This window comes from Choloepus didactylus, chromosome 4 (assembly GCF_015220235.1).
Source record: "Choloepus didactylus isolate mChoDid1 chromosome 4, mChoDid1.pri, whole genome shotgun sequence".
NCBI lineage: Eukaryota > Metazoa > Chordata > Mammalia > Pilosa > Megalonychidae > Choloepus > Choloepus didactylus.
In genome coordinates this window covers 160,600,140-160,612,364 of record NC_051310.1, presented here as the reverse complement: position 1 = coordinate 160,612,364, position 12,225 = coordinate 160,600,140, and the positions used below count along the sequence as shown (strand labels likewise).

At 29.4% G+C, this 12,225-nt stretch overlaps 1 protein-coding gene across 3 annotated transcripts in view; it reads left to right on the top strand.

Moving 5' to 3' along the window:
• The window catches only part of NOVA1 (NOVA alternative splicing regulator 1), a 147,809-nt gene that overhangs the window by 105,615 nt on the left and 29,969 nt on the right, over positions 1-12,225 (top strand). For 2 of the 3 annotated variants that reach the window (XM_037834712.1, XM_037834715.1), the window contains one exon: positions 9,098-9,169. The exons of the other annotated variant lie outside the window; for it this stretch is intronic. In XM_037834712.1, coding sequence (XP_037690640.1) covers positions 9,098-9,169 — 72 coding nt within the window. The remainder of the gene's footprint in view (positions 1-9,097; positions 9,170-12,225) is intronic. 3 annotated transcript variants of the gene reach the window in all.

Here is a 12,225-nt window from a genome sequence, read left to right as displayed (position 1 = left end):
AATATGGTGAATTCTTCCCCATAAACTCTTTTAAATCCTCAAATTTATTAGATATTTTATTTTCATAATTATTGTTTTCTGCATTTGCCTTTTTATAATTAGCTTCTTAATTTGTGACTGCTATCAATAATTTATGCCTTCAAAAGAAATGTATTCTTCATTAATTCAGAGTATTTAATTTACATGTTTATGTTATTGTAATAAATTTGAAATGTAGCCCAAAGTCTTATTAATTTCATGTTTCTGAATTGAAAAATATTTTATATTAAAGTATTATGAATCTTATATATATACCTATAAATTTATAAATATGAATGCTGACTAATCAAATGTAAATTTAAAAATTAGTAATTAGGTAATATATTTTCAAATTATAGGCTAATTTATTCTTCTATTACCACTTAAAAATCCTTCTGTGTTTCAATCTTATGTAGCTGTTATTCCATATAAAATCTTTCATTTTATACTCTTCAGCGGTGTCAAAATCGTTAAATTAATATGCCCCTATAATTTTTTAAGGAAGTACGTCTTACTTTATATAACATAGAATATAAATATTTTAAAGCACTAGAGACATCAATGGATTTTTTTTTTATTCTTCAGAGCCATTTATAGTTTTGAAATGTCTAGTTTATCTATGCTAGGTGTGATAGGAATGACATAAAATGTCATACGAAGAATAATTTAAATGCCTTGAAAGTGATTCCATGACTTTGTCCAGATTCTAAAACTAGAAATTTGTTCAGAGACCTCTGGATTAAAATCATGGGGGACTAAGAATTCAAAGAATCAGAACTAAGATATATGATCCATGACTTTCTTCATTAGTCTAGCCTATTACTCTTCCCTTTTCTTTTGTAACTTCTGTGAGAAAGTACATGCATTTATGGATAGAGGTGAACGTCTTGATTTTTAAAACACTAAAACATTAAATGTAGTTTGTGTAGTGTGATATTACTGGCAATATTTCCAAGACAATGATATGAATGAATGTTATTATTATAGTAACAGATAGCTAGTATCATCAAATAATAAGTTATGAACTGTTAAAGTTCCACTTTTCTCTATGGCAATATGAGTTTGCCATATGTCCAATACCAATATAGATTTATGCTGACCAGAATTTAAAAATGTTTGCTTGGTTTGTTTTCGTTTGCCTTGGTCAAATAATGCTACTCAAATTCAAGATGTGTTAAAAAAATAATAGTGCGTGATTCAGTTTTGTGTATTTGAAATCATTTGCAAGCCTTATAGATTCATGGGACTAAAGAAAAATATTGTTGATTTTCATGTAATCAATCATGTATATGAAATACAATATCTTACAAAAGAATTTATCAAAGGAATATACTAAATCTAGTAAGGCAATATATTTAACACTTGAACACGCTCTTTGTAAATGTAGAAGTTTAAAAATTACTTGAAAAATCTGGACAAGAGGGTAAACATATTTCCATGATAATATTGATAAACTGGGTATTTTATGCTCTAAGTTTGAGATTCTCTAAGTTTCTAGATATCCTATTTTATCCACGTAGTACTCTTTGCTAGCTCATTTTCCAAATAGTAAGTCAAATAAATAAATTTAAATGATCATGATTTTATTTCTGAAGAAATAATTTTGTTATTCAGTATAAATAATTGTCTAAAATGACTTATTTTACTATAGAATAGATAAAAGCATATTTCATGTGATATTTATGTAATGTTTTATATTTTAATATATAATATCATGAAAAGTTTCTTATTATATGGTAGTTATCCCCTTAACTAATGACATAACGTTTTCCATTTGTTTTGGGCTTCAAGTTAATTTTTAAAATAATTTGTTTAAAACCTTTTATTAGCAGTTTTCTTTTGGGTAAGATCATTCAAAGACTAAAATTAGAGTTTTAAAAAATCTGGAGCCATAAAAGCCAACTTCTGCAAAGAAATGGATTCATGTTGAAAATAAGCTATGGATTTTATTTTATCAGTTATTACATATGCCCATTGCTTTTTATGGTTAATAATTTTAAGGCTTTGCTTTATTTAAAAAGGCATTATTTATGCTCAATTTGGACTTAAAATAGGAAACCAAATTTATATCTAAACAAATAAGGCATGTTATAAAAGTTGTTATTTTACACAATATATTATGGACTTTTAATAAAATATATTCTGAATTGTGTTATATAAATAAAATTGGTCACTGAATAAAATGCATGAACCAAAATATTCTACCTAATTGAAACCAAATGACTGGGTTCTCAAACAAGTATACTTTCTTAGCAAAGTAGTGTATATTAGTCTCGCAAGTTTTTCAAAATAGTAAATGCTGAAATCTAGCATGACAGTCATATCCACCTTTAGGTATTACATGTTTTAAACTATTCAGTTCTTAATTGTCAGATATATTTTTAAGAAAAACTACATTAGGGAATAGATGACTATGTGCATTCAAAAACTTCTCATGTAGTAAAAATAATCAAATTAAGATATTAAAAAAATCTCATTTATGCCAAAGAATTTTACTTTAGGCATGAAAAATGGCAAAGATAGCACTTGTTAATTTGTTCATTCATTCATTCAATCATGAATTTATTAAATGCCTTCTTAGTGAATTGCATGGAGGGAATATATAACATATTTAAAGTTCTACCCTTTGCTCTATTTAGCTAGTTTTTAGGAGGTCATAAGTGCTTCAAATAATTTATCAACATGTAAAACTGTACTTATATACTAAAATTACAATATATACAAAGCACTCTAAGAGTTCAGAAAGTGTGAAAGAAATGTAGGCCAGAATAACAGGTAATGGTCTTGTAAAGTAGGCAGAGACTAGAACCAAGCTTTAAAGGTTATATAGGAATTGCCTGCTAAGTAGAAGAGAAGAAAGGAAAAAGCTAGTTTCAGGCAGATGAAACAATATGGGTTTTGGGATAAGGACATCATTGTTGAACAGTAAGTAAGCAGTCTTTGCGGAAGTAGAACATTTCTATTTGAGTTTAGAGGAAATGAAAGGTAGGTAGAGTGCAGTCAGATAATGGAGATCCTTGGATAAAGGGGAGTCTAGGGATTCTTCATAATATTTTCCCAAAAAGCTATTTTAATTTCTCTGTAAGGTTTGAATAAAAGGGAGGTACTCTGCGTTTTGTTCTCTTCTCTGCTAACAAATCAGGCAAACTCTTAGAGTGTGTGTAGGTATAATTATTGGTGGGAAAAGAGAAAAACTAGAAGGACGACAGGAATTAGTAGAGTGATTTACTATGCAGATCTTTTGATTTTAAGGTTTCGTATTAATCTGTTTAAAATCACTTTTTGTAAGCCTGTATTTTCCAAAGCTGCTTCTTTATAACACTTACTAATCCAGGGGATGTTAATCTTTGTCAGGCCAAAAATAAGAGGGGGAGGGGAGAATCCTAGTCAAGAATGAAGGTAGCAGTGATAATGTTAACTGACTATAGAAATAGTAGCAGTAACAGAAGAAGAGTAAAAGAGGTAATAGCAGTAAAACAAATTGTGGTGTCATTTAAGTTAATAAGTATTTTATAAATATTGTTTATTCCGTGTTGGCCATTGTGCTAAGAACTTTACATGTATTATCACATTTCATCCTCAGAAAATCCCAATGTGACAGTTAGGTACAGATTCCATGTTATACTTATGGAAGCTGATGCTTGGATAAGTTGAGTAACTTTCCCGAAGTAGTACAACTGGTAATTTTGCTTAACACTGTGCTATATTTCTTCCAAGTTTGAAGAATGCTAGTGAAACAGAATTTGGTAGGTTTTCTGTAATGTGGTATTTTTCAGAATCTTCAACAAGCCTCTTGAAGTTTAGAGATTAGGCAATATTTTAGGAACAAGATGATGAATACCTAATCACTTTTGGTGGTAAAAAGATAAATGCATGAAATCAAAAGACATTTCGAAGTAAAATCTGTAGGTGTTTGAGACTGATTTAATCTGGCTCCAAAGTGGAGAGGAAAGAATAAAAAATGACAATATGGTTTTGAGCCTCGCAGGATGGTGAAGCCTAGAAAGCAACTAGTGAATTTTAGTTAGGCATCTATTTGCAGTAGATATTTTGATTGGTTAGTCATTTCAGGCAAGTTGAATAAGTTGTAAGTACTGTTTTTTTCTCTTGAAGTAGACTTTAATAGAAGCATTGGTGAGAATCTAAAAGTGGAAATGTAGATACTTGATTACAGAAGAGGTGATAACTTCACTTACATCTTCATGCTAGCATAGAAAAAAAAGAAGCAAACAAATGAGATAGAGAAGCAGTTATCAGAAACAGTAAGTCAGAGACATTATAGTATCATGGTTCAGTGCATAGGATATGGAGCAGGCCTGTAAGGATTCAAGTCCTGGCTCTAACAACTTACCAGTTGTGCACCTTTGGGCATGTTATATTACTTCTCTGTACTTTTTTTTCAACATGGAGATAATCTATTTCATACGGCTATTATGAGTATTCAATGAACAGAACTATATCTGGTACATAGTAAGTGCTTTTTACTAATCGTAGAGTAAAAGGGAAACCAGTAATATTCCCTATGAGAAAATAAGGGGAGAAAGAAGGAGATTAAAAAAAATCAAATTGGAGAAAAATCATTGGAGATTTTAAAAGTTAGTTTCAATCATGAAAGGCAAAAATCATATTTTCTAGTAATAAAGAGGCCGGTTAGGTAAAAAAGAAAAATGGTGTCAAGTATGGAAACTGCTGACTTGAAATATTAGATGTACAAAGGAAAAAAAATACAAGTTAGTTAAGAAAGGCCCAGAGAGGCTCACATAGTCCTTGCTATTCAAGAGAGTATGCCTTATGGTAAAGATTAAGAAGGCTCTTGAAAAGGCAGAGAAATTGGAGATGGCAATACAGATGAGATTAGTGAGGGGACAAGATAACTCAAGAGTGCTGGACAGATAGAATTTAGGGTGCTGAGGTCCTAGCCTGTGAAGAAATTAGCCTCTGGTTAGGAGGTCACACTTTTGTCTACCATGAGAAGAATGAGAATATATGGGGACGGGGTGGAGTGATTTGGAAGACTGAAAAAGTCAGGGTAAAGTCAGTTGTAGTAGATAAGGAAGCTCATTCTGGAAAACCATGATTTCATGAAGTAATAAAGACTATCAGTTGAAGGAAAGATAAAATACATGAGACTGAATGGTTGAAAAGAAGGCTAATGTTGTGGAACAACAATTACAGGAAAAATAAGCTATGGCATAAGAACAAGTTGTGAAAGACCTGTTGAAACTGGACAGCATGAATTTATACTGGGGCCTAGTTGTCCCAGATAGTTCAAATGTTTGAAGAAGGCAGAAGAGAGTTGTCAGGAATGGAAACCAGAGGAGACACTTACATATTTAAATATTGTATCCATTATTGGTTATGGATCAGGCTTATTTAATAGAAGCTGAAGCTGAGGTTCAGAAGGTGACAATACTTGAGTAATGTCACATGGTTAGCTAGTACTCTATTCAGAGTTACAACTGAGATTTGTTGTTCACTGCTGTTTTTGCTATACCTATAAATATCAGAGGTTCTTGACAGTCTATTAATGTAGACTTGCTGGCAGGCAAGCTGTGTTTATTATAGCGTTTATTTATAGTTATATTCTCTGGTCCTGCAAAACTGTCACTTGTTAACACAAATTTATCTTTTAATATGTAATCACTTTTTAGTTCTTATTCACAAAAGCCTAGATACATATGAATGTAACTAAATGTCAATTACTATATTCTTAAATTTAAAACACTATTTCATATTCCAAAGGATCCACTATTTTAAAATTTTTAATTTCAAATTTTTCTGATTAAGTAAAATTCAGTCTTCAATGTCAAATGCAGAATTCTTAAACAGCCATTTAAGTCATGTAGATAACAATTCCCATTTGAAAAATAAAGTGGTGTTAAAAAAAATAACTCTACTGTTCATATTCACTATTTGAGAATACAAAAAAGTTAATTTTTAGAGGTTAATGTGCTTTGTAAAATGGTATAACAAATATCTTGATGTTCTGTGGATATTCAGTTAGTTACAAGATTAGGATTTATATCAGAAATTTAATAAATGATATTTAAGTTGAAACTATTAAATTTTAATTCTGCATAGTAAGTGGATGTAAATATTTTACTTATGAAAATTAAGGAAACAAGCACATTGTACCATTAGATTGTACAATGAAATGATTCTTATGGATTTTTCTGTTTCATTTATCTATGTAGTTGAGAACAACTATCACAGACATTCCAATATATAATTAATAGAACCCTTTAAATTAAAATCATTTCTTTAATATATTTACATCTATCTATTTATGAGAATTTTTTGCTCCTAGTATTTTAAAAAATCAACTGAATTGCAAAATATCTGGAATCTCTTCATTGTTATAAACCAAATTTGTAAAGGAAAGAGACTTTTTTTGTTTAAAAGTATATATATGAATAATAGTTAGAAAACTCATCACATACTTATTTTACTACATTTTATTATTTTAAGAATTTAATCTGTGAAAATATATTTAGAATCAATTTACAGAGACATTTTTACTTTTTTTAATCCCGTCAGGCCCAAACTTATTTCATTTTCATTTGTTTATTTAAAATATTAAACTGTAACATCACATTTATAAAGTTTATAATTTTAAACATATTACTATTGCCCCAGGAATTTAAAAATAATGTTTTTATTCCTGTGGGGGGAAACCAGCTTCAGATTTAGTAAGGCAAGTGTTGATGAATGTGAATGATATTAATTATTAATACATGTTCAATATTTTAAAGGTATGCCAAACAAAAAAGTCACTACAAATTCAGAATGTTAAGATTTGTTAATACACTGACAGCATAATGACTAGATGCTAGAAAACAATGTTCCTGTTTTTAGCTAGAATGGATCATCTACATTAAAACATTTTTGTCACCTTATTATTAATAAATTTATCAGCATTTTCCAAGATCCTTCATACCCTCCTGACAATTTAAATAGAAGCTATTTCTACAGTCTTTGTGATTAGCATGAAAACACTTACCACTTTACTTTGAGTTACCGGTTATTACTTTCTCCCCAGAGTTCTTTGCAACACTTAAAGGCCTCATTAAGAATTTATATCCAAGGCAAGGTGGATGTCACAGTGAACCTGTAGTACTTCAAGTTGACTGTACTCTGTAAATAGAAGGGCCCACACACATGGAGTCTTGTACTTCGGTAGGTTTTTGAACGTGGATTTCAACCCATTATTGGGAAAAACAACCTCTAGATTTATTTTATTTCACATATATTTGGTCACCAACCTCATAATTAATCTGAAATTAATACAGCTCATATTTGAAATGTATGTTAATACTTCCAGGAATACTGTGCAATAACAGTTGTAACCAGAGGTGGGAAAAAACAAATAAAAACACATTTACTACTAAATTCTTAGGTCATGGGGTAGCATGAAGGCATTAGTTTATATCGCAGCATAATAATGCATGAAAAAGAATATATTTGAGGCAGTTTTAAAGAACTAAACAATCAAAATATCTGGAGAAATTGACCAGGAATTTTTTAAAAGGAGCAAAAAAGAGAAAATAAAGGATTTGAAGCTTTGTTTTCCTTCTTATATGAGCTGCTGTTTCTGACTCGAACACTTTTCTCCCCACCCCCCTCCCCTTTTATATGATTTAACAAAAATCTTGGTGTGACTCAGCATTAGGTCTGAGTACCTCAAGGTATCTTAAGGTTTAAGTTAAGAAGAATCAGGAATCATTTGAGGAGTAGACTACTTAAAACATGATCTGATGTTAGAACCAATCTTACTTTCTTACTGGTGGGCACTGAGTTGAGCAGGATTCTGTAAATTTCTTTATCCTTTCTCTTACCCTTAACTGCTTTATTTTATGCAAATTAGAGAACTTTGAAGTCTTAAAAGTAAAAATATGACTTTATTAAATAATTTCATCTCCTTTTCCTGATACTGCTGAACCTTTAAAGTTATGCTTTTGCTCATATATGAGTAATTTTGATTGATATATATATTAATAGAAAACACAACACCCTTATATAATTGTATCTATTCTGTACAAACCTACCCATTTCACCCAAGAAACATTATCTATTGAGGATGCTATTTAAGCAATACTATTTTGCTGAGTGAAAATGATATGATACTTTTTTAAAAGAAAAAGATCTTAACATCTTACATTTTAAGGTTTCTCTATTAATCATGAGAAGTTTTTAAAATATCTTAGTGAATTGTTCAAGTATTTTATGTTCTCAAGTATATTATCTCATACAACATATTTTTATATATTATGTTTATGTGTTTAGAAGTGAAGTAAACAATAAATATTATTCCTAATATTTTTATGCGTAGTTTCAACACAGACTGATGATGCTACAATATATTTTACCCTTCATCTATATTAACTTTTTAGTGTTTAGCATTAATGATTAAAATATGATGGTAATTTGTTAATATGCTATCAGTTACATGTTTATTAACATGAGGTTAATGTTTACATTTTCAGACGGGCTCTAAATTTGTTAAAAATTAATATTTTAGAAGATAATGTGATATTAAGAACTCAGAACTACAAATTTAATTGCTTTTAAATATGGATCCCTAAATTCATGTGGAATCAACTTGTTGGTGATGTTCAACATATTAAGTAGGTGGATACTTTTATGCCAAAGTAAACTTCATTTCACCACTTCTTCAAATCCCAGACTGTATTCATTGATAGGAAAATTACTCTTTCAGTTTTACTCATTGAACTTCTTGAATGTTTGTTTTGGCATAGCTTTTCCCATAAGAAAAGAGGAAAAACAAAAGAGACTACTATTCATGAATATAGTCAGGATACCTTTAATACTCATATGAATTTTTATCAGTCGCCATCATGATTTCAAGTCATGAATTTATTTTTACATGCTTATGCATGCATATTTACATGCATTAATTACTTAATTGATCTTAAATTCCATTAAATTTGAATGATTAGGAGAAAATTTGTTCATAGGATTTCGTTCTTGTTATATTACATTTTATTTTGTTTTGTTTTCTTTAAATAATCAGTTTAAGGCTTATAAAGGTTGATTTGCTCCTGAACTGCTTTGTTCCCAGACATTGCCATCTTCCCCAACTACCACCAAGTCCTCTCCATCTGATCCCATGACCACCTCCAGAGCTAATCAGGTACAGTATCATCCTATCATCTACACCATACTTTTCACGGGTGATTGCCTGCAAACTGGAGAAAAAAGATAATGGTGGGTTAAGGATTTATTCGTTCATTCACATTAATGCACATGATCAGATTCCAAATTACCTAAGAAAGAAATATCAGTTATTCCTAAAACTTGATATGCATTTTTTATTTTTGGTAATAAAAAAATATATTCAAGTAGTAGACTACAAGAATTTTGGATTTCTCCCTTAAAATTATGAATACTTTGTGGTATTTTGAGGTTTATTTATTGAGTTGGTATTTTTATCTCCCTTATTTTATCTTCCTAGGATTCTTGGTACATGAGTTAAGTTGTCAAATATGTGAAAAATGAATGTATAAATATGACTTATTGAGCAAAGGTATATCTTTAAAAGTGAATGCAATCTTATTTGTTTTTGAGTGGAGACATGCCTTACTGTATGCACAATTTTAAACTATTGATGAAAAATATTTCTAACAATCTAAAAGTAACTGAATATTGGTATCTGTGATAATTTTAATTCAGTTTAACAACTCAGGAAATGGTACTTTTCTTAGAACTTAATACTAGCTTTTTTTTTTTTTTTTTTTGCTGGAGTGGCAAACTTTGCAGTTAGAAATATATTTTATTAGTTTGAGTTGATTGTTTTGATACTGAATATTTTTAGATCTTTCTTCAAAATTGTAGTCATCTTTTACTGCATTTAGGAGACTGTCTGCCATATCTTATATAATTCAGAGCCATACTGAACCTTGGTGAATGTTGAAAAATATATTTATCAGTATGATTAAATGCACTTTTATTTTGCCTGAGTTGAGCTTCATTTAGATAGGAAATGTTATTTTTGTTAATAGTTCCACTTTTTTACCAATACAGGGCCTCATGGTATTGTTTAAATATTAAAGAAAGGCTTATCTATTTAACCTATTTTTTATTCAGTTAACTAATAAATTATCATTGAACCATGTTTGCAAAATATATTAAATAAGGCTTTTGCATATGATCTAATATAAGACTATCAGAATTATTTGGTCATTTTCTGATTCTAATACTTTTACAACTTCAGGAAAAGTTTTACTGTAATGACTGGAAGCAAAGCTAATATTTAGGATGTTATTCTATAGAAGGAATTTAATTTTCATCTATGTAGTACCATGTCCTTCAAACAAAGGTACTTTTTAATGCTCACATTTTAGCCCCCAATAAATTGAGTAATAATGTACATATCTCTAATGATGAAACCCAGCACTTATCTTTGAAGTAAATGGTACTATATAAAAAGAGAATCAAGCTTCTATACATTTTCACTCTACAAACCTTATCTGTAAAGTGGACTTTAATTATATGGTATAGAAAACCATTAGGAAAACAACTGATTTTATATTTCTTAATGTTTTGTACTTCATCATTCTTTCCTATCCAAATAAAATCAAGACAAACAAGGACAACAACAATTAAAAACAAAACTAATGATTTTTCTGAAAGTTAAAAATCCTGGGTTCAGTAAGAAAAACTCTCAATAATTTTGTCTTTTGAAGTTATATTTCTGGGTTCTTTGATTTATTTTATATGAACATGTGAATTTTTATAAAATGGCTACTTGAACACTAAAGTTTAGTAAAATTATAGCATTATCCTTTTACCCTCTAGATATATTATATTCCACTCTGCTGAATCTAGTATTTTGCTAATTTGAAATAAGTTATTTGTGATTTTTTATTCTATCCACTGTACTCAGTTACATTTTTCAAATGTATTTTATTTATTATCTGTTTTCTTCTGCTCTTGTACAAACAAGCATAATATCTCCTGGATAACACAAAGAAACATGTAAGAGAAGAACAAAACAAAATCCTTAATTCACTGAAGAAGTTGTAGCTATCATTAATCTTAATGTTATTAGTACCCTGTAATTATTTTATTCCCTACAATATTTCCCAATAGATTCTATTCATGTGGTATGACGAAGATAATTTGGTCTTTGTCTTACATTACACAGCTCACAATTGTTTCCTATAGATAGAACCAATTAATTCAACTTAGCTTTATTGACTTGTAACCATGATAGGAAAATGGGTTCTAATATGATAAATGAAAGTTGCCATACTCAAAATAGACTTTTCCGCATTTAGGAAAATAACTTTTATTTCTGGGTTAAGTTTATTGTACCCATCAATTTAGCAAATATATTTTTCCAGTTTAACTGGCAGAAATGGATCAAAACCAGAGAACTCTTAGTTAGATTAAAAAAAACTTTTATGTGTTTTAGTTAATATGATACCCTCTGCTATTAAAAATAACTGTAAACTTTTTCCATGTAATTTTCTATAAGGTAATAGGAAATGCATCCAGACAACTAACATTTATATTATTTTCATCAATATTAGCTAAATGAATTGTGATTTAGTTCTATTTCTGGAATAGTTTGTCTGTTACAAACTAATGTGATAAAAAGATTAACAGACTGTAAATATTCGAGAAACAAAAAGTTTAAAAAAAGAAAACACATCAGTTTGACCTACAGACCCAACATTCAAAAATTCTTTCTACTCTTTAAAAAATAATTATATGTTTCAGTACAAACTGAATTTTACTTTCACTTTGCATGTTTCTACTGATCAGACTGACAGACTCTAATTACAAAGTTGTGGGTACTATAATAATTTCCCCCTAAAAATTGAATTTAAAAGTGAAGACTCTGGAGTCAAATTGCCTACGATCAGATCCTTATTCTGCCACTTACTTGCTGAGTAACCTTGAGCCTCAGTTTCCCCATCTGTGAAATTCAGATAATAATAGTACCTCAGAGACTGATGTAAGAAATAAATTAATTGTTCTTAGAACTGTTTCTGGTCTATAGTTAGCACTATATAAATGTTAGGTATTTTTATTTAATTTATTTTTCTGAAATAATTTTTAAGTGGTAATGAGAAAGGTTGTTCTTTAATATGGTATGTAGTATAACAGTTTTTTAAAACTGGAGTTTATCTCTAAAGAAAATTCTAAAACTGTATTTCTACTTTTTCAACTCTAAAATATTTC